General features: G+C 44.0%; 1 protein-coding gene across 38 annotated transcripts in view; it reads right to left on the reverse strand.

Annotated features, from left to right (window-relative positions):
* Positions 1 to 20,697, reverse strand: part of KCNMA1 (potassium calcium-activated channel subfamily M alpha 1) — a 769,155-nt gene that overhangs the window by 212,822 nt on the left and 535,636 nt on the right. For all 38 annotated transcript variants that reach the window (XM_037803851.1, XM_037803850.1, XM_037803849.1 and 35 more), the window contains exons 10-14: positions 17,800 to 17,910; positions 15,087 to 15,192; positions 13,303 to 13,385; positions 9,252 to 9,321; positions 3,158 to 3,313 (exon numbers count right to left, since the gene is read on the reverse strand). In XM_037803851.1, coding sequence (XP_037659779.1) covers positions 3,158 to 3,313; positions 9,252 to 9,321; positions 13,303 to 13,385; positions 15,087 to 15,192; positions 17,800 to 17,910 — 526 coding nt within the window. The remainder of the gene's footprint in view (positions 1 to 3,157; positions 3,314 to 9,251; positions 9,322 to 13,302; positions 13,386 to 15,086; positions 15,193 to 17,799; positions 17,911 to 20,697) is intronic.

Below are 20,697 nucleotides of genomic sequence, written 5' to 3' on the forward strand. Positions count from 1 at the left end.
AGCACTGGCAGAGTAGAGGTGTTTTGTGGAAACAGGAAGCAGCTATGTGGCACCTGCCCAGGGCAGGGAAGAGGGAAAGCTCACAGTCCATCTTTGGCTTCCACAAATGCTAAGCATTCTCCACAGACTGAGTCTTGCTTCTTCTCACTCCATCCACACAGAACTGCCTGTCCCCGTGGCAGTGCTGATGGGCTCCCTGCCCTGCCCTGGGGAAGGAAGCAATTTCTGTAAACTGTAAAACGTTTTTTGATTTTGTGGTAGGTTGAATTATGTATCTCAGGAAAAAGAAAAAAAAACATGTTCTTAAACTGAATCCATTCTTGTGGGAATGTACTCACTGTAAACAGGACCTTTTGAAGATGTTAGTTTTAGTTAAGCTTTGGTCCAATTGAAGAGGGTTGGGCTTTAATACTAATTCTGGAGACTTTATGAAGAGAAAGCCCCATGGAGGAGAAGAAGCTGGAAGCCAACAGAACCCAGAAGAAAAAGGAGAGAACATCACATGTGATGGAAAAGCAAGGAGCCCAAGGTTCACCAGCAGGCAGCCAGCCCCAGAACACCACAGACTGAGGAGAAAGCATCACCTTGCTGACACATTGATTTTGGACTTTCCCTAGCTTCAAAACTACGAGCCAATAATTTCCTGTTGTTTAAGCCAATCCATTGTGTGAGATTTGTCTTAGCAGCCTGGGAAACTCAGATAGGTTTCTTTTCCCATCCGGTCTGCCCTGCCACACATACACACACAAAATAAGTGAGGGCCTCGTGACCCCTGGAATAGGAGATAATACATAAAACGTGTCAAGGAGAGCCTCAGAGTGGTGTTTATTATGACCTAAAGGAGACAAGGTCCAGGATTTCCACAAAGTCAGCAATTAGAATGTGGAGCACACAAACAGAGCTGTCCCCATTTTAAATGAAAAATGTATGTTTATGAAGAGAAGCCTCGTTTTATCCAGGTCATGTGCCTTCGAGAATTCCAACACAAAGACAACCTCAATGTCAAAAGGCCATATTCAGAGAGCTACCTCCAAACATGGGGGAGCTGGCCCCAGACAAAATAATGTGGTAACATAACCTGGGGAGAGAAGTGTGTTTTTGGTTACACCAGGACCCGGCCCAGCCTTTCCCACAGACTCTTCCTAAATAGGAACTTGGCCGTGGGATTAGCTCGGCTGGAGGGGATGGCCTTGGCTGTAGAGGTGAGGCCCTTCAGGGTCTTGAGGAAAGCTGGGCAGAAGTTCTCTCTGCTGGTAATAGCACTGAGGAATCAACGTCACATCCATTTTATTAATTTTCTTGCAGGCAGCTCTAGTTACCATGCAGGCACCACAAAGTCAAATCATACGCACATCAAGTGCCCCCATCTGTGGTGGGGCCCTGCCAAGGCCCATGTCACATCCACATGAGGAAGCAAAGCCCAGCTCCACAGACCACGTAGCTGATCCTGTGGGAAATCCCCTGCTGGAAGGAAACCACCAGAGCTTTGTTGAAAGAGCCAGAGAGCTCTACTGGTGACAATCCTTCATCCTGGGTCTGGGCTCCTTGCATTGAAGAGTCCCGAGAGACACATGACTACATCTGGCTTCAGGGGCTGGTCCCTAAGCACCAAACACAGCCACACAGACCTCCCTGCCACTTCCATTTTGCCTACATTCCATTTCATCTGTGCAAGGAATAGCAGCCTAAATTAAAGATGACATTTAAAGGAACGCAACGTCCTTATTTGTAAGCTGGGTCTGAGCTAGGAATTCTGCCAAGTTGAGTGAGGTCTTTGGACACATGGTGAGTGCAGGAGAAGGATTTCTTTTTAATCCAGGTATCAACTGCTATGAACATGGCTAAAATGACCGAAGGTACTTTGAAATAATTTGTTCCTTTACATAGAGTGATGTTAACTATCTATTGAGACAAAATAATGTAAATTAGGTAGGTAAAAAGAGTAACATCCTAGAAAAAAATCCTCCTGTGAGTAATCCAACTTGTGGATGCCCAGGGTGAGCACTGATATGGGCTCAGTCAATCACTTGCACCCCTGACTTTCCCACCCATCCCCCTCACTCCAGCCAGGACCATCACCTCAGCTGCACAAAAGAATTTACTGGTCAGGATGGATTTGATGACAATGGCAGCAGAAGCTGGAAGTCTCACCTCTATGGCAGAACTTCTGGGCTCCTCTGTGACAGCTCACAGAGACCCACTGATTTCTCAGATGCAACCATTACTGATTCCACTAGTTAGAGGATAACAGGATGAGGAACGCAAGTCTATCCGGAGCTAATTGCCACCAATGCCCAATCAGCAAGGCCCAAACAAGTCAGGTGTTACTGCACTGGTTTCCCACCTTGATTGCCTAGGCCAAGAACATTCCAAGAATACAAACTGGTGTTACGGTTATCCTACTTTCCAAAAGCCCTCTTGGTAGGGGTCTGGACCCTCAATCCTAGCCTGGCCTGTGAGTTGGGCCTTTCTCTCTTGGCCCGAGTTGGCCCAGCGGGTAGTGGCTACACTGGGAACTTTGGGATCGCTGTCAGCCGGTTTTCTGGGGTGAACATGACTGACAAGGAGATGAATATATCCAGACCGCCTGTCTCCCAGTATAAAGGGCATTGCCGCTAAGGATTCAGCTCATCGTTCCACTCTCCATTCAAATAGTCATGGCATGTCAGCCCTGCTGGCCTCCTTGATTGTGCAGAAATAAATAAATGAATTATGTTGTTGAGGTCTGGGCTTCAGAACAAACACATGGTCTGCATTTATCCGCACAGTGAGAGGTCCACCAGCCACTTGATGTAAAAGAGCAAAATGATAATTCTTTTCTTTAGGCGCTCTGGTGCCATATGGAATGTATATAAATCATATTTTTGTTTTAACAGTGGAGGCTTTGTTGATAGATAAACATGTGGTTTATCTAAAAAAAAAAAAAAGGGAGGATTATGCTTTGAACAATCATTTAATGGCCGTGGATGTGCCAAATAAAAATAAAAACATAATTTTGAAAGGAGCTGGCCTTGTGCCTAAATCCTAACAAGGAATTTCTCCTTAACCAAAGTGGTTAAAGCATGCCGATCTGTTTTGAGTTTAAGCTGTGCTCTCTACTCAACCCCACGACAAATTGAATCCTGGACTAATGTGCTCTAATAAGACAAGACGTTACCTTTATGAATGACCTCATGGAGAAGAGGTTGGCGAGCATCGTGGAGAGGCCTTGCGCCAGGCAGCTCTGGGCTATGAAACCCAGCTTCAGCTCCGCGAGGCAGATTGCATCATCGCCCTCCTTCCAGTTCCAGCTCGGGATGTTTAGCAGATGGGCCTGTGGAAACAAAAAACAGGTATGAGACCTTGCTTTTTTTGAATGTTCAATTGTTTAAAATCTCCTCTGGGAAACGCAGCCTTGCCCAAACTGTCCAGGGGTCACCCAGACCCCGTCCTTCCTCTTCCTTGCCTGGATCTGGCGTTTGCTGTCTTATTCAACTCTTCCGTTCACTCGACTTCAGTCTCTCGGGAACACGGTTTCTGCACCAACCAAACCCAAGTTCTCCTTTCGGGTTGTCATTTAGCCAAACAGAGCCCAGAGGGAATTTCCTCTTGTGACAGACACATCAGCCCACTGTTACAAGGATGCCTGGCTCCGCAGAGACCTCAAGAGTGCCAGATGCCTGTAAACTTGGCATTTCTTTTTTTAATCTGCCTCCCAATACCCTAGATCAGTAAGTCTCAAACTTAAGAGGGTATCAGGGTCGCCTGGAAGGTTTGTATACCCAGAGGTTCCGACTCAGTAGGTCTGACGGGAGGCTGAAGCCTTTGTTTTTCTAACAAGTTCTAGGTGGTGGTTCTGCTGCTGATCTGGGGGCCACACTTGGAAAACAATTCTACTAAATCGTCAGAAGTACCAGAGTAGACATTTTATAAGCTCTTGCAGTAGACCAATCCTATTCAACAGTTAGGTCAAACCCTGAAATACGAACACTGAAGGCATGCTCATCCAATTATTTTTAAATGGTCTAAAGCAGGGACTCATAGATAACAAGTTGGAAACAAGAACCAAGCTATCAAAAGTTCTCCAGAGTCTGGAAAACAGGCAAAAACAAACAAACACCCACCAGATTTAAGTGGCCTTAATGTCAAGTACAGCACTTAGGTTCAAAAAAAAATCAGTTCTATAAATTCAAAATGAGAAGACCTAACTGGCAGCTGACACATGAGAAAAAAATTTGAAAGGAAAAAAAAAAACCTAACTGTGTGGGTAACTAAAACCCCAAGTAGAAGCCAAAAGTGTGACAGATTGTAATGAAAGTCAGTATTTCCTTGATATAAATGGCCTTCTGATCAAGGGAAAATGAACATTTCATTCTGTTGTGAACTAGGCAGGCTAGTTCCATAATGCTTGATCCAGTTTTAACAGTCAGATTTAAAGAGGGAAAATGATTAATTGAATAACTTCCAGAGAAAAATGACAAGGACAAGGAGAGGTGAGGGTTCTAAAAAACATCTTTTGGGGAAGAGTTCAGAGAGCCGCAATGTTTGAACTGAAGACGGAGCAACTTCATGGAGACAGGACAGTTGCACTGGATCACCTTAGGAGGATGAAGGGGTTAAACTCATCCTGCTTTGTTCCAGAAGTCAGAATTATGACCGACTGGTGTATATGACAAGAAATCAGTTTTTGGTTTTTATATAAAGGAACTTTCTAAGGAAGTAATTCATCTAACAAACAGAGATGGCTGCCTCCAAAAATACAACATCTCTGTCCCTAAAACTAGTCAGGATTTATCTATGTCATGATAGAAAAAAACCCTTGCTTTGCATGTGAGGTTGATTAGGGAACCTTTCGGGTCTTTGCTAATGTCAAGATTCTATAGCCCTGAAACTACCGTTTTTCTCCATGGATCAGTGTACACAAGGAGCACCAAAGGAAATTTTACTTCCAGGACAATATACAATGGTTGGACTAGAAAGAGAATGCAAGAACTCTGCTGTAGAAAAAAACCAAGTCCAAAAGTTTCATGCTCTGCTTTCAGGAAAACCACTTTTGTAAAATCCCTTCTTGCAAAAATTCACTTCCATAGGTGTTAATAATAGGGTGGTATAGGAGAATCCTCTATTTTATGCATAGTTGTTCTGAAAACCTACAACTTCCCTAATTAAAATGAAAACAATCCACCCCTATGAAAATCTGATGAGTCCTAACCAAGCAGTGGTTACTCCTAAGAGAAATGACTATCCCCTACCTGACGAGAGCAGGGTTAAAATATTCTTAAATGTGGGATAGTAATTACTATCCAACTGAGTATCAGAAGACCATCCTCATGTCATGTGCTCAAATCCAACAACCAGCCCTACCTTTTATCTCATTTCTCTCCCTACCCTTCTTTGGCCTAAGAAAGCCACTTTTCCCCTCTGCTTCCCTGGCCTCCTAGAGAACTGATTAGTTTGAAAGGAGAAATACTCATTTGCATGAACATTATCTGAAAAGAATGAGGAGAAATTAAGTCTCAGTAATGAGCAAGAAAGTCATCTGCTGTGACAGGGTATTTGGGTGGCCAAAGTTCCACACAGACATGACATAACTTGCAGGGCACCTTAAAACAAACCATCAAAACCTTTTTCAAGAGGGTTACTCATATACCCATGTGCCACCCAATGTATGAAGTCTAGGCTCTTTCAGGCCTTGGGTCCTCATGTCCCCATCTGGTTTGAGTTCTTTAGAAACACATTTTACATATTATTACACATAAAATTCAAGTGTCTTTCATTTCTCAGCCTTCTACAGCCTCCTTTTTTGGGCTGTAATATTTTCTGCAAACACAGGACAGTGAGCAGGGGGCAATGATCCAAGATGCTGGGGAGAAAGCTCAAGGCTGTGTTCATGAAACAAAGAGGGGAGATGGACCCAGGAACTCCAAGTCTTTGTTTCTGGCAACTTTGTCTTTTTTCATTTGAAGGAAATTGGGGGCTAGTAGAAAATGGCAGTGCTATATTGCACAAAAGTCTGAAAGCAAATCATCTCAAACTCAGAGAATACAAAGAACCAGCATCTTACCCACATCCATTACTGGACCACATCATTGAGAAGGAACATAAAAATAGGCTATCCTGGGAAACCAGGGGCATGAATTCCAGTCCCAGCTCCATCTCTCACGGCATATACAACATTGGAGAAGCCGCCAAAAGGAATTAAGAAGGCCATTTAAGAGGAAACACTTTAGTATTACTATCCAAGTGTAAGGGTTTATAGTGAGAAAGCTCTCCCATCGCCATTGAGACACTGAGGTTTGACTTCTGGTCAGAAACAAAGGCCTCTTTCACTAGAGTCTGCTGGGAAAACTTCAAAAATTTTGAAATTTTTGAATTTCATTAATTCAAATTAATGAATTAATTGCTAAGTCTTCAGGAGTAACACTTTTCCAAGATGTCATAAGCCATTCTTTCCTTGAAGAACTTCAAGTCATTTACACTAAAATCAGAAGATGCCCTGTACCATCTTCCTTCCACATTCAGAGACAGCTGGGCTGGGGGCGTTCCTTTCCATGAATTCTAGTGATACTAGATACTCACGTTGGAGGGCACCAGAACTTCTCTAATGCTTGCTCTGAGGAAGCACAGTTTGGTTTGATGGGCCACAGCTCTATTTGTAAAGAAGGTGGCAGCCGGCAGTTCTCTCTCTTAGCTGGCTGGCTGCTGAATGGCTGCAATTCGCACCTACCAGAGCTGCACTATGACAGAGCTTAGACCCCATGGTCTGAAGTCACACTGGGATGCTAAAATGCACAGATGGTCAAATGAGGACTAAATGAGATCATGGATATCAAAGCTCTTTTAAAACCATAAAATATGACACAAATGTCTGAGATTATGATGATGACAAACTGAGCCCCGGTATTACATGGAAAGAAAGTACCTAGATTCCCCTTATCCCTCTAGGCCCTAGAATACCTCCATTATTAGATCATAAGGGATTGAAATTCTTTGTATTTTAAGCCTGATGTCCAATTATGGAATTAAATATCCCATGGAATATGTTTACAATGACAAAACTTTGCACACACATATCAGGTTCTCTTCCAAAAGCTATTTTTAAAGGGTGGCGATCTCTGGACCCTAGTCACAGGTGATGAGAAAGTGCCAAGAGAAGAAGAAAAAAGATATTGAAAAGGAAGAGGAAGAAGAAATGTTGAAACGGTAGGTGGGAGCATCTTAGAAAACAGAACAAAACATGAAGTGGGTAACGAGTGCCCTTTTGGAATTCTACAAAGAATGAGATCCCAAACAGAGACCAACGGGCTTTCTGTTCTTTCTCTAGAAGATGATAACTAGTCTTTCCCTCTACACAATGGAATAACAGAGAAAAATACCCCAAGTCAAAGCCATTCGGTACCTTATCCCCTTTGTTATTCTTACAGGGGCAATCCCAATAGGTGATTTTACCTAACCGTGAAACCCCCAACATTGATGATTGGGATGGCTCTAAGCAAAATGTGTCCTAAGCAAATAATCACGGATAGGTTTACGTCTTCATCATTGTTTCTGAATAATTTTGATGCAAGGGTTTGTAAAAGATATTCACATTGATAAGCTCATGTAACTACTGACCCGGTCCCATCTGGAGCTTAGGTCAGTTGAGCTACTTTGAGTTTGACAACAATCACATAGCTAAAATCCTCCTTAATTTCTTGAAGATGCTGCTTCAGCATTCGCTGGAAGAAGAAAAAAAGGAACTGACATCCCTTTCTAAACATACATTATTCTTTTATTCAATCTAAATTCAGCCAAAAATCTAAACAACAGCTTGAAGCACTCCCACACCAAATGAAATTTCAAATCACAGATGAAAGAAGGAAGTTTGTTGCCTCGGGAGCTGTCACTAGTCACAGCCTTGCTCATAAAATTCACCTCCACCTACAGCGACTGCCATCCAAAAACTTCTCTGGGTTGAAGCCTGCACGTTACCAATATCTTCACTTGATCTCTTCGATGCCTTTGAGGTTTCCAGAGATGAGCAGGAGAGTGTGACCTTGAGTGCCCACCACCAAACCCACTGGCAAGAGAGTACTGGGCTCCACCACAGGGACACCTGCGGAGGGTTGGGTAATGGTCAGCAGTGGGCAGCAGCTCCAAGTGGCGGGCCAGTCACCGACAGCAGGCTCCACCCACCAACGGCCTCTGGTGGGCCTCCACACAGCAAAATGGACCAGCATTTGCCAGCAATTAAGACTTAATGGCATGGGGCTGGTGCACTTGGCAGAATGGGGTCTTCTCTGGGTCACCTGGCTGCCTGTTTTGTAGGGAATATGGCCTATAAGACGGGGCACGCTCTCACTCATAACCCAGCAGGGAGTTGTTTAGTTCGAATAGGACACCTGGCTCCAGGTACTGAGCATCCTCTGATTTCGAAGCCTCATTAAGGAGATAACTGACTTCCAATCAAATGGGGAAAGGTGCCACCTTCCCTCCCCCAAAGCTGTTTTCCTGGGAGTTTCTGACTGGCTCTGTGAAGGAGCATTGCCTTTGGATGAGAGAATGGACTCTAGTTTACTGAGAATTTAATCACGAGGGAAACAACATAGACTCAACATTTGTTCTCTTTCCAATCTCTCAATTATAAACTATAATGCTAGGAAAACTCCTTTATATTTATTCTCTGGATAGACGACTCTTTTCCCAAATCCAGCTGCAAAAATCCTCACCTTGAATTTGGGAATGCTGGGTTCCACATTCTCCACCCAATGAACATGACATTCCTTCTCAGCTATGGAAGTCATAGTCCTTGCATGTGGCTCTCCCTACAACTACTAGATCCCTGAGGGCACAAAGTAGGACTTCTCCTTATCTTATACCCAATGTGGTGTCAGGTGGAGTGCAAACCACATAGTAGGTTTTATTGTCTACTGATTGAAGAAATGACTGCAGCACGTAAAAATGGAAGTTGTAGTACCTGGACGGGATCAAAGAATACATCAATATTTTGGAAACCAGGAGTCCGACAAATACTTCCTGAATGATTGAATCAATACATGAAGGAGCTTCCTTCATGCAGCCAACGAAAAAACTTCATGCAGCCAACGAAAAAACTAGGTGTCTGGACCAAAGGATTGTCACAGGGAGATTTTTACACACATTCCTCTATGGAGGGCTTGGAGTTCCATTGGCGTACACGTGTGTGTGCCTGCGACTGTCTGTGTGGCTGTCTGGTGACAAGACCCAGACCCTCATTTGCATCTCCAGCTTAGCATGGGTTCTCATTGTGTTACCTTATTGTGATACTGCAGCATCTGAGTGATGATTCTTATCTTCGGATGGTAGTTCTTTATGGAGATTACTCTGAAAAAGAAAGAACCAAAGCTGAGGCAGAGGCTGTCTTACCCAGGGATTCTCTGATGGGAAGATTAATTTGATTACATCCAAATGGAAGAAATATGGGGCCAGCAGCCAGGGCCATCTAGGGAGGGTACAGGCTCTAGTTTAACTGTTTCTCCAGCACCCCATTCCATACCCTGGTGTAAAAGAAATCACAAAAGGGCCACAGACTGTGTTCTGGGCATAAAAGAAAGAAGGGGCCTGTGATGACATGGTGATGGTATATGCATATGTCCCTAAGAGGGGTGGGGTGGATGGACGGGCTCCAGAACAGGGGTCATGGGCTTATTGCTTATGTAGCATTTAAAGAAGCACACATCATGGGGCCTCCGGAGATTTCCAACCTCCCATACCTTAGGGATGAGCCTAGAAACATCTGCACCAGAGTCAAATTCTCCAAGTTAACAACTTGAGACAACAATGACAAATCAAACAAGCAGAAGACAAATGTTTCTAATTGCCACACACACTTGGCTACTTCTGCAAAATGATTTCCAAGCAGGGCCCTTAGGATGAGATCAACCACTCAGCCTTCAATAGTGTCCAAATGATGATTTTAACTCTACTTAGAGATCCGTGCCAGGGTCTCCTTGCAGAGGCCAGGACCTGCTGGCCATCTCCCCCAAATGGCCCACAGTCCCTATTCACTATTAACTACCTCCTGCCCCCGCCCTCATTTCTCTTCCCCATGTCAACCACTGTGCTCAAGGAAAGGGGCCAGAAGTAACAGAATCATAACACCTGGGTTCTAGTCCCAGGCCTGGCACTAATGAACTAGGTGACCTTCAGGAAGTCCCCGGGCTGTCTGAGCCTGTTTCCTCATCTGGACAGTGGGGGCAACAGTACCTGTTTTATTTACTTCACAGGCTTGATATGAGCAGCAAATGGGAGACCAGATGTGAAAATGCTTTGAAATCATTAAAAGCTCGCTCCACATGTAAAGTTATGTTTTTTGTCATTACCAGCTATCGGAGGTGACATTGTACATTTCCGTCTGTGACAAGGAAAGCTAGAGAATGAAATTCCACAGAAGGGCCCACTTCCTATAAGTGCAAGTGCATTTATTATATGACCGCCCCCACCAACTTCCCACCAAGAAGGGCTCCTCGCTTGATCTCTTTCTGTGCAAAGATGGAGAGAAAGCAGCCAGGACAGCAGCTTTGCCTGAAAAGCTGCAACTTGTGAATTTGGGTAACGGATCACTCTGAGGCCTCCCCCTGCGCAAATTCACCCTGGGCTTTTGCACTTGAAGGATTTCCTTTTATTTGTGAAAAAGTGTTGTGTTGGCCCTTGCTTCTAACTCAAGGGCTCTGAGCCTCTGTCAGCCATCTGAATGCCATTCCACCAGGAGCCAGTTCTCTGCCTTAGCTCATTTCAAATGGATCTTTGACATTTTAATTTCAAAAGGGGCAGATTGGTCTCATTAAACTAAGGGGGAAGGAGGAGTATACAAATTAGGGAATGAGCCTATTTTTAACCCTGAGTTTCCCATTTTCTTTTGCTGCCTGGGCCTTCTTTCTGGTTCTGGCTAATGGATGGCTTAATTACATTTCTCATACTACTTGTATTCAGTAATTTTTATGTCTTGGCATTAGGCCAATCACCCTGTTATCTATATGTCTTCATATCAACCCTATCACAGTCAGGGTTTAAATAAAATATGTGATTAAGAGAAATATCCATGTCAAAGCTGTTACTCATTTCTAATTCACTCTTCATAAAAAGTATTTCCAGCCCCAAACTTCTCAGTGGTGCTAAAACCTTCAGCTTCAGCTTCTTTTGGATCTTCATTTGAAATTGTGGCGCTAATGAAATCTAGTTTCTTAGAGGCTACATTTTTATCACTTCACATGATTCTGGGGCAGAAAAACTTTCAGTATTGAAGGAATGGGCACATTGACAAATCCTAAGCTAATAGGCTGGTGTAGTCATTTTTCCAGCTGTAAATAGTCAGGGGATGGGGGGGGTTGCTGAAAAGGGCCCAGGTGTGAAGCTAGACCCCATTCCACCATCTCTCTGCAGCCTGATCAGCTCAACACTCACCGAGCTCATTCATCAATTTCCTTAAAATGACTGCACTAAGCATATCACCAAAGAGGAGCAAATGGGAAGAGACCACTGTGCCAGATGTTGCCTGCCAGACACAAGGACCAGATGCTTATGAGAGTGTTTGCTCATCTAAAATACACCAGAAAAATTTCCCTACCTCACTGATGGGAAAGCTCATGTCACTTGGGGCCACTGACAAAAAGCAAAGACAAAGGAGACGAAGTAACGATGCGAAAGCAACTACCTGACACTCAGTCTCACATAAATTCCCAGGAACAGTAACCAATCTGCAGAGAGAAGGTATTGGGGATTGAATCATGTTCCCCAAAAGGCATGTTCAGGTCTCAACCCTGGTCCTGGGGTGCGAATCCATTTTTAAAAAGGATCTTCGAAGATGCTGTTAGTTAAGGTGCACCCAGACTGAATGAGGGTGGCCTTCATCTAATATGGGGGAAGTCATAAATAAAGGAAACTGGACACAGAAGGAGAAGCCAGAAGTTAGAAGTCAGCAGAACCCACAAGGGAAAGGATAAGAAAGCACTAGGAGACAGAAAAGCAAAGGGCCAAGGATAACTGGCAGCCAGCCACAGAACGCCACAATTTTCTGGGAGAAAGCATCACCTTGCTGACACCTTTATATGGACTTCTCCAAGCCACAAAACTGTGAGCCAATAATTCCTGTTAAGTCAGCCCATTGTACGGTGTTGTTTTAGCAGCTAGAGAACTAAAACAGAGAGGGAATCTTTCTCTAGACCAAAAGGAAGGCTGTTCACAATTAGGCAAATGTTTCTGGGAATAAAGGAGGAATGAAAATTTTTCTCTTAGTTCATTTCTTCTTCAGAATGTTCTCTTTATTATTCCTTTCCAGCTCTCTTAACTATTATGTAATTTATGCTAGAGAAGAGAAGAATTCAAGAGGTCTTTAACTATCTGGAGAAAAATGTCTTTTAACATTTTAGTCATTTCATAGTCACAACAGTATGTGGAATATGAGTTTATGAATACAACAAAATTGAAGTTTTCTTCTTAAATGAGAAAAGAATAAGATGTCGGAGTTGGGGATGGAGCTTGACATTAGATGAACCTAATGCCAAGAAGGGCACTGGGCAAAGAGTATCCTCCCAGGAAAGTTCTGGAAAAGAAAGGTGAAGGGGACTGTAGTCAAACTGGTTTGAGAAAAGTTCTGTAGTTCATTATCTTAGAGATTCATATGAGTATCCAAAGCATGAGAAAAACTGACAAGTGAAGAAAACTATTTAATTTTGGGAAAATGGTTGAAACAAGTTTATTGGTCAATAAATGCACCTTGGGAGGGACTACTAATCAATACGCCACATACGGCGCTAACAAAGAGCTTCTGAACCTTGGCACTATTGCCAGATGATTCTCTGTTGCGGGGAGGGTGGGGTGTCCTGTCCACTGTAGGATGTTTGTGGCCACCACCCACTGGAGGCTAGCAGCACCCTTCCCCAGTTGTAACAACCAAACGTGTTCCCAGATGTTGCCACATGTCCTCTACGGGGTGGGAGGGAGTGCAAAATTGTTCACAGATGAGATATCTCAAGCCCACTCTTCCTTGGGGAACATGGTACCTTAATTCAGGTCTGCACCCATTTAATCTCTTTCTTCTTCTACTTCTGTTTCAAGGTATCTCAAACCTAACACCAGTTGTGAGCCCTGGAGCCCCTCCTGTCTGCTCATTGAGCTTCCTGTGGATGAGCCCTACATCCACGTCGCTGCCCTCTTCCCCGAGGACCTACACGGGTGGTGAGTTGCAGGATGGCTTGTGCGAGAAAGAAGGCCCAGCAGAGATGGTCCTCTGCAGAGGACCCAAAAGAGGACTGGGTGGGCAGCAGAGTGTCAAGCCCGAGGCCCTCCACAGACTCCCCGAGTTACCTCATGATGTTGGAGGCATCCTCAGCATCCGGGTCAGCGCAGTATTTATTGGCAAGGATTAGGCACGCATCTGCTGACTCTATCTAAGACACCAAAAGGAAATTCACAAATCACAAACACATAAATAGCAACACTTGGTTGCAGTCTCTGTTGACAGCTGTTGGGGAACCTGGTGTTTTGCAAGGGAAAGGAAAAAAAAATAATCCTGAAAATTATAGTTTTTGTCAAAAGTGTAGGCTGCAAGTTCTTGTTATGGTATAAACACTTCATCCCGTTGCAGCCGGAGGGTACAACATGTACCTTGATAATTATACTTTTCATTTTGCACAGTTGCTTACACGTAAATTTCCCAGATTTCTTTAAATAACAATTAATTAAGCCTTTCAGCCCCCTCCTCTCCTCCTTTCCAGACCATCTGTACCATCTCCCTAATTTTTCCAGTTGGAAAGTGGAGGTAGGTAGGCTGAACCCTCTCTCAGGTTAGCAAGTTAACAGAGTAGAGACTCAGAAGTTTAGACTCCAAAATCCTTCATCTAAACTTTCCCCATATTTTCATTATCTGTGGAATATGAAGGATCAATACCCTACATCAGACAGGAACCCTCTATTGTTTAGTATTCAATTATTATACCAATATCCAAAACAGAACAAATCTACATGTATGAAATGAAAAGATGAGTTATCTTAAAATACAGCCTACTGAATTATCTAAACATGAGCCAAAAGGGGTTTATAACTTAGAGGAGATCATGAATTTGCTGTACTAATAGTTACCTGTACTTAAATTAGATCCATGAACAATAACCAGTTTTCTCACAAGATTTCACGTTAGCCAAAACCTGGATAATGTTTAGATAATATTAAGGTTAACTGGGCTACCTAAGCATAAGAATTTTCACGTCGGCTCAGGTCTGTAATCTGTCCTACTTGGTATTTTGTAATTAACAGACCATTCCTGCATTAGGTGGAAAGGCACAGTTTCCTCTGTGGTATATCATAAATTGTTTCTGGTTTTCTTTAATAATCCAGAGAACCCAACCAAATCCTTTTCTGGCTTGTTCACGTTTGCCCATTATATTATTTACTGAATTACATGATGACCACGGTTGATGTTTAGGCTCCAGTGGATTCACAATATTAAAGTATAACCACTGGCATGCAAATATTGGATGTGCTACATGAAGTGAGTAAGCGATACATTTCTGTATCCCTTTCCCTTCTAAGCCTCAGGCATGCTTTATGAGAAGATTCTAACATAGAAAGTTCTGGAAAGAAAGATTTGTCACCTGCATGTTTAGGCTTGCACCTTGAGTCTTTGTTGGGGAAAAAAGGAAGCTCAAAAATTTTTATGGATTACTAAAAAAATTATTTCACACACTATCACTAGCATCCCTTTCAGATGTAAATAATAAATGTCAGAGTGTCATTAACTCCAACTTCATACTCAAGATGGAAATTACTTGGTTATTATGTTGTATATGAGACTATTGGGTCTGTATACCAGTCTACTTCCTTAGGAGTGGCTGATACTGAGGGAACCAGCAAAAGGAGTGTCATGTTGTAAATCCAACTATAGAATGTTTATTGGAGGTCTAGCATGTGCTAGCAGAACGAGGTCCCAGGACCATTAGAAGGAGCAAATTAAGACTCATGGTATACGATGTATCTCATTAGGGATTTAGGAGATGCCTTTTGACCATCCTGGGAGGCGTGTCCTCTCACCACAGAGCCAGATCACCCCCACTAAGTTAGAGTAAAAGCAGAAGTCACCTCCTCTTCCTTACCTTGACTCTTGCAAGATCATGTGGATTGAGGACTGAACCCTGATAAAATTCCACCTGAGTAAAATGTCTTTTGAACAGAGCCTCAAGCTCCAGGTTGGGGGAAATGCTGTGCAGGGAGAGAAAAAGAGCCATTAGTCTAATGGACTTAGGTACTTCAGCCTCGTGGACTTCCTTCCCTCTAATTTCCACAGAGGCAGACCCAGGGGAGAGCTTTCACCCCACTCTTGCCACAAATAAAATGTTCACACTTAAGAGAAGTAAAACCCAGCCCAACTGGAAACCAAAACCAGTACGAACATAAAATAAAGAGGCTCATGATTTTTACAAATTCTGTAGCCTATGGGGCAAAATATCTTTGACTTTGTTACGGATGGGATCCCACTCTATGAATAGAGAAACTGAGGCCGAGACATCAGTGATTGCCCACAGATGCCACCTTGGAGCTGGCCTGCTCTTCCCTCCAAAAGGACTTCCATTTCTCTGCTTCTCTACCAGAGACGCAGCTCAAAAAACGTCGCCTCTGCAAAGCTGCAGACGGAATTCCTTTACTCTCTGTACTGTTCTTATATAGGCTTGATACACACAGCTGGTACACCAGTCATCACAACCACACTGGCTAGTGCTAAACTGTATGGCATCATATTTTCCCATTGAAAGACAAGGATTAAAAAACTGGTTGACCTATTCATTTGTTTATTAATTCTGCAGAGAAGAAAAGCAGCTACTCTATATAAGGTGCCGTGGCAGGCACTGGGACATGGTATTTAGTCAGAACCTATCATGTCCCAAGGACTGAACAATCCAACAATGTAATAACAATAATTGATAACGTTCACAAGCATTTACTATGTGGCAGACACCGTTCTAAGCACTTGGCAAGTATTAACTCATTCAAACCCCAAAACAATCCTAGCAAGAGGAAAGGTATGTTATTAACCCAAAACTTTGAAAGGTTAATTAACTGAGGCATCTATTAGGAGTCTGGCCCTGATAGGTGCTGGGGACACAAAGGTGAATCCTAGCCACTGAGCCAGTGGCAGCCAGCTTGCTGATCCAAACTAAAGCAGGGGATGGTAGAAAAGCAGTTGCCTAGGCAAACTTGACCAATCTGCCTGGGTCCATGACAAGCCCCACCCAAAGTCTCTCACAAAGCCTGCACAGGTAACTCAATCAAAATCCAACTTTCACTGATATTGCTGTCCCATGTGATTGGGCTGCTGGATTAAACTGATTTCCACATTCACTGGATAATACAGGATATTGCATTGTCGTCTAATTGTTGTACATGTGCTCATCTTGAAATCTCCAATCCATGTGAGGGCAGAGTCTACACACTATGCTTCCCCTCTACGTGCCAAAATGGGCAGAAGACTAGCCCCACAACTCATAATCAGTGGCTACAGACTGAATTGGACCTGTGGGTACCTGCTCCTGTGCTAACCGTGGCCTGATTTATGTTTTTGGTGACTGGAGCAGGGCTGAGAAAAAACATACTAGTGCTCAAGCATGGTGGCAAGTCAGAAGCTTGGGTGTCATTTAACTGCAGGACATTCTATGAAAGCATGCCTGAGGAAGGGGGTGCACAGAACAGAAAGCCTGTGGGGAGGGTAACCCTGGGCCCACACCTCTCTCTGTGCCTTGGGAGTGGGACTGAGCCCTCGGCAGAACAGTCACCAACGTCCAGCCAACACCAACATGGGAGCTTTGTCCCTGCCCTCTGCAGTGGGGTGCCAGGATTGACCCCATGATATCCCCATCTCCAAATAAAGAAAGTAGTAGCTCCCATGTCAACACTGAACCAGCTGAGTCCCCTAGTTCTTTCCATTCCTTGTGGTAGGCTGCCTGTTACTACAGGGGAAGTCAGGCAAAGCTACAAAAACCTCAAAAACCTTTGGTGGCAGAGAAATATCTTGCTTTTCTTGTAAAACAAAGATAAGATTTACCTCTGAAGATTTTTGTAGAGTCTTTTTCTCAAATATTTTATGAGAATAGCTGGCACTTACTGAGCATTTACTATGTGCCTGACTCTGCTCTGCTCACTTTACATGGATTACTTCATTTCATTCTCACAATGGCCTCCTGGGGTAGGAACCATTATTACCTCCCCATTTTGTGGGTGTGGAAACTGAGACCCAGAGGTTCAGCTAGTAAACGGTTGAGACAGGATCAGATAGAGTGATCTGGTTCCAGGGCATGTTCAGTGACAGCACAGCCCCTTAGGAATGGCAGTCATCATTACTATTGTTCTGATTTTAGTATCTTTTACTCTACTCCCTTTTATGTCTGTGTCTTGCTCGGTCAATATCTCACTCCCGCACTCCTAAATTGCCAACACCACACAGCCAATCATCCCACACCAGGCACTGCGGACGCACCCGGATCACACAGTTCCAGGCTGCTGAAGGGGCAGTTACAATGTGTCTGACCAATAATGAAGGCCACTGTTGTGCTTTCTGGAGAGGAATACAGACTTGGTCCCGTTTGCCTCCGTAGAGGCAGGCTATGTGCTCCTTATTTAACTAGCACATTGCTTCTCTTTCCATCGGTTCTGTATTTTCCTTTCCAACAATGCCAGAAAGGATCATGGCTATTCAACTCTGCCCTGCTCCCCACCACCACCATCATCACCACTGCCACTCCTCCAGACCCTCTGGGAGTCCCCCGTGGGGAATGTGATTGGGTGGAGGGTTTGGAAACATCAGGGACCCCTTACTTGTGAAGAAAGACGATCTCCACGTTGACATCGTCTCGGTCCTTGTGCAGAAAGTCCTTCAGAAAGTTGGAAACACTCTCCAAAGTGATGTGTCCACAGACCACAATATGCCTGAATGGGAGAAGCCAGTGAGATCAGGACAGCCTGGGCCCAGCGAGGACACCACCCCCCACCCCGTGGCAGCACAGAGAAGCGCAGCAGCTGCAGAGGATGCGTTCGCCAACTCCCCCAGCCTTGCTAAAATAAAAAAATAATTAAAAAAAAAAAAAAGAAGACCCAGCTCCCCTCCTGGGAGGGCCATGAGGCAAAGCAGCGGTGCTAGCAGGTGCTTAGAGACTCCTCGACAGAAAAGGCATATGGCTTCTCACCTGAGGCTGCACAAAATCCTATTAAAAGCCCAATCGTTTGGCCAAGTGGTTTTAGGCATTTAACAATAAGTGACATTATGCTCGTGCTTAAATGCTGCATTATCAAACCCCCCACATCTTCACATATCTCCCTTTCTGCCCACAAAGCGTCCTCCCGAGAGATTTACTGTATGAGTCTTGGTTTATGACATAGAGCTTATCAGGTAATGAGATAACAAATCTTGCTGAAATGATGATTTTGTGTGTAAGAAAGCGGACTTTTATCAGGGTGGCTAATGTGCGGCTTGACACGTTATAGGCTCTGCTGGCCATAAGCTGTAAAAAGGAAATTTTGCATTTTTCCGCCATAACTCCTCCGACAATGGGGGCATGTAACACTTTACAGTAAGTGCACATTACTCAGGTCTAAATGGGGGCAGAATGCCTGCAGAATAGGAGAGGATGCCGGCAGGCCACACATCCCCAAGAGCTGCTTCCTTAGGGTGCCTGGGATTTTCCTGGGAGCCAAAGGAATCCACCTCAAAATGGGGAGAAGCCAGGAAGGGATGAGGCTGGAATCGACTGCCTTGTCCTAGAGTGATATGGGCTTCTGTTTCTGGAAATGGTGGCTGCCCTTGAGGAGATAAGCCTCCTTTTCCAGAACTGCTGGGATCAACTGCCCCTCCATTATCTGTCGGCACCTGGACCAACTGGCTTTGGCACGGGATGGCTAAGGTCGCTACTTATGTTCGCTAGATGATTCCAAGTAACCACTTAGCTACAAGAGTTAGCCCCAAGACCAAAAGGCCAGGGATTGAGTATGAAGATGCAACTTGTTGGCTTCTTGGGAAGAGACTATAGCCTGAGGCTCAGCCCAGGTCACTGTCTCCTCTGTCAAGACTGAAAGTGACAGAAGCCAAATCACTGGCTGGGCTCTGAAGCTTGGGCAGGTGGCGAACATCAAGCACGGTAATTTCCTGGGTAAAATTTAGAATGGCCAGGTCTCCTGCACTTCAATAATTGCTCTGTGTGCATTCCAATAAAGCAGAGAGCTCACTGGCTGGAGGCAGATCATAAGAGGCGGCAGTGATGATCGCTTATGCAATGTTCCATTAGATGCCATTACAAGAACCTGCCCTTTCGTTGTAATTTGGTGCTTGACTAAGTACGTGAGAATAATTCAGTAAACTCATTGATGAAAGGATAATGATGCAGAACAAAGAGTAAATCAATAATATGCATGATGCAGTTAATCATATCACCATTATGGACTGTTATTGTTACGGTGATGCAATTAGCGATCGGGCAAGAGGAGGGAAGGATGTCAATGGATGACTTCACAAGAGACAGAGACGTTTTAATGTGACCACATTGCTCTTAAGCCTGTACCTGCTAGGATGAGGGAGTGTCCCTTGGCCACCCATCTGAATTTTATGCCCAAAACTCATATGAATAACTCTCTCCTTAGTGATCGACTGCAAAACACACTGCATAATAAGAACCCACAATGTAAACTGAACACCGTAGATTTAAACACATTCATCATCTCATATAATAAAGCATTCCTTGTGACACACATGCACTTGTTTGGACAAAGTGGGCTGCAGATGAATTTGCATGTTTCGAACAAGATTTCTTATTTTGGATTTGCCAAGGGTATTCAGCAAATAACTGAGAATCAGCATACTCCCCAGCCCCCAGATCTGACCTCCCCACAGATGACAATGGGGCTGCTTGGCACTATTTTAAGGCTTTCTGCCCACAAACTTCCAAGATTCAGAACGAGGCCAAGGTGAATACAGTGTATACATAACCCCAAAGGACAGATGTGTAGTTAGGGTTCTTCCATTACCTGGACGTGAAAGTAAGCCAGATTTGATTCTATATTCTGCCAGCAAGGATAAGTATGGTCCTGGACAAGCTACTCATTCCCATTTAATGGATGAGGAAATACCACCCTGCCAGCCTCCTGCCCCAGGTGTTGCAAAGTTCAAAATGCTATCCCAGTATATGCCTGGTTATTATTCAAAGCAGGACTCAAATGGATGAGAGGTCCAGAGCAGTGTCTGGACATTCATCCTTTCTGTCCTGTACGCAAAGAACTGAATGCATGTCTGCTGGCAATCCCTTCTCCTCTTCCGAAATCATTCATCCCCAGGAAAGATGTGTGAGAAGTGGAAGAAAAGGAGATGAGTTCACCCCTCTCACCCTTGAATCAAAGGCTCGTCCAATTGATTTATTCAGCCTTAGAAAGAGTCAGGGTTCTCTTAGTTGAAAATGTGCTGGGTACATATGAAATATATTCCGATGCGATCAATATTATCCCTTAAGCCTTTAATTAGCTTTCACTTCTCTTAAGAAGTAGACAAATGTTGGCAAGAGAGGAGGGGAAAAAAAAGGATTGACTTTTCTCATTTGGTGCTAGCTGTCCAATACTATTCTAGACAATTGAAAATATATATCTTTTAGCTACAGTGTGATTTCTGGGGGTGGGGAGTAGGCTTTATCAAAAAGGAAGAAAAAAGTCTTCCTTCAACATAATTGGTATTTT

This window comes from Choloepus didactylus, chromosome 15 (assembly GCF_015220235.1).
Source record: "Choloepus didactylus isolate mChoDid1 chromosome 15, mChoDid1.pri, whole genome shotgun sequence".
Lineage (NCBI taxonomy): Eukaryota > Metazoa > Chordata > Mammalia > Pilosa > Megalonychidae > Choloepus > Choloepus didactylus.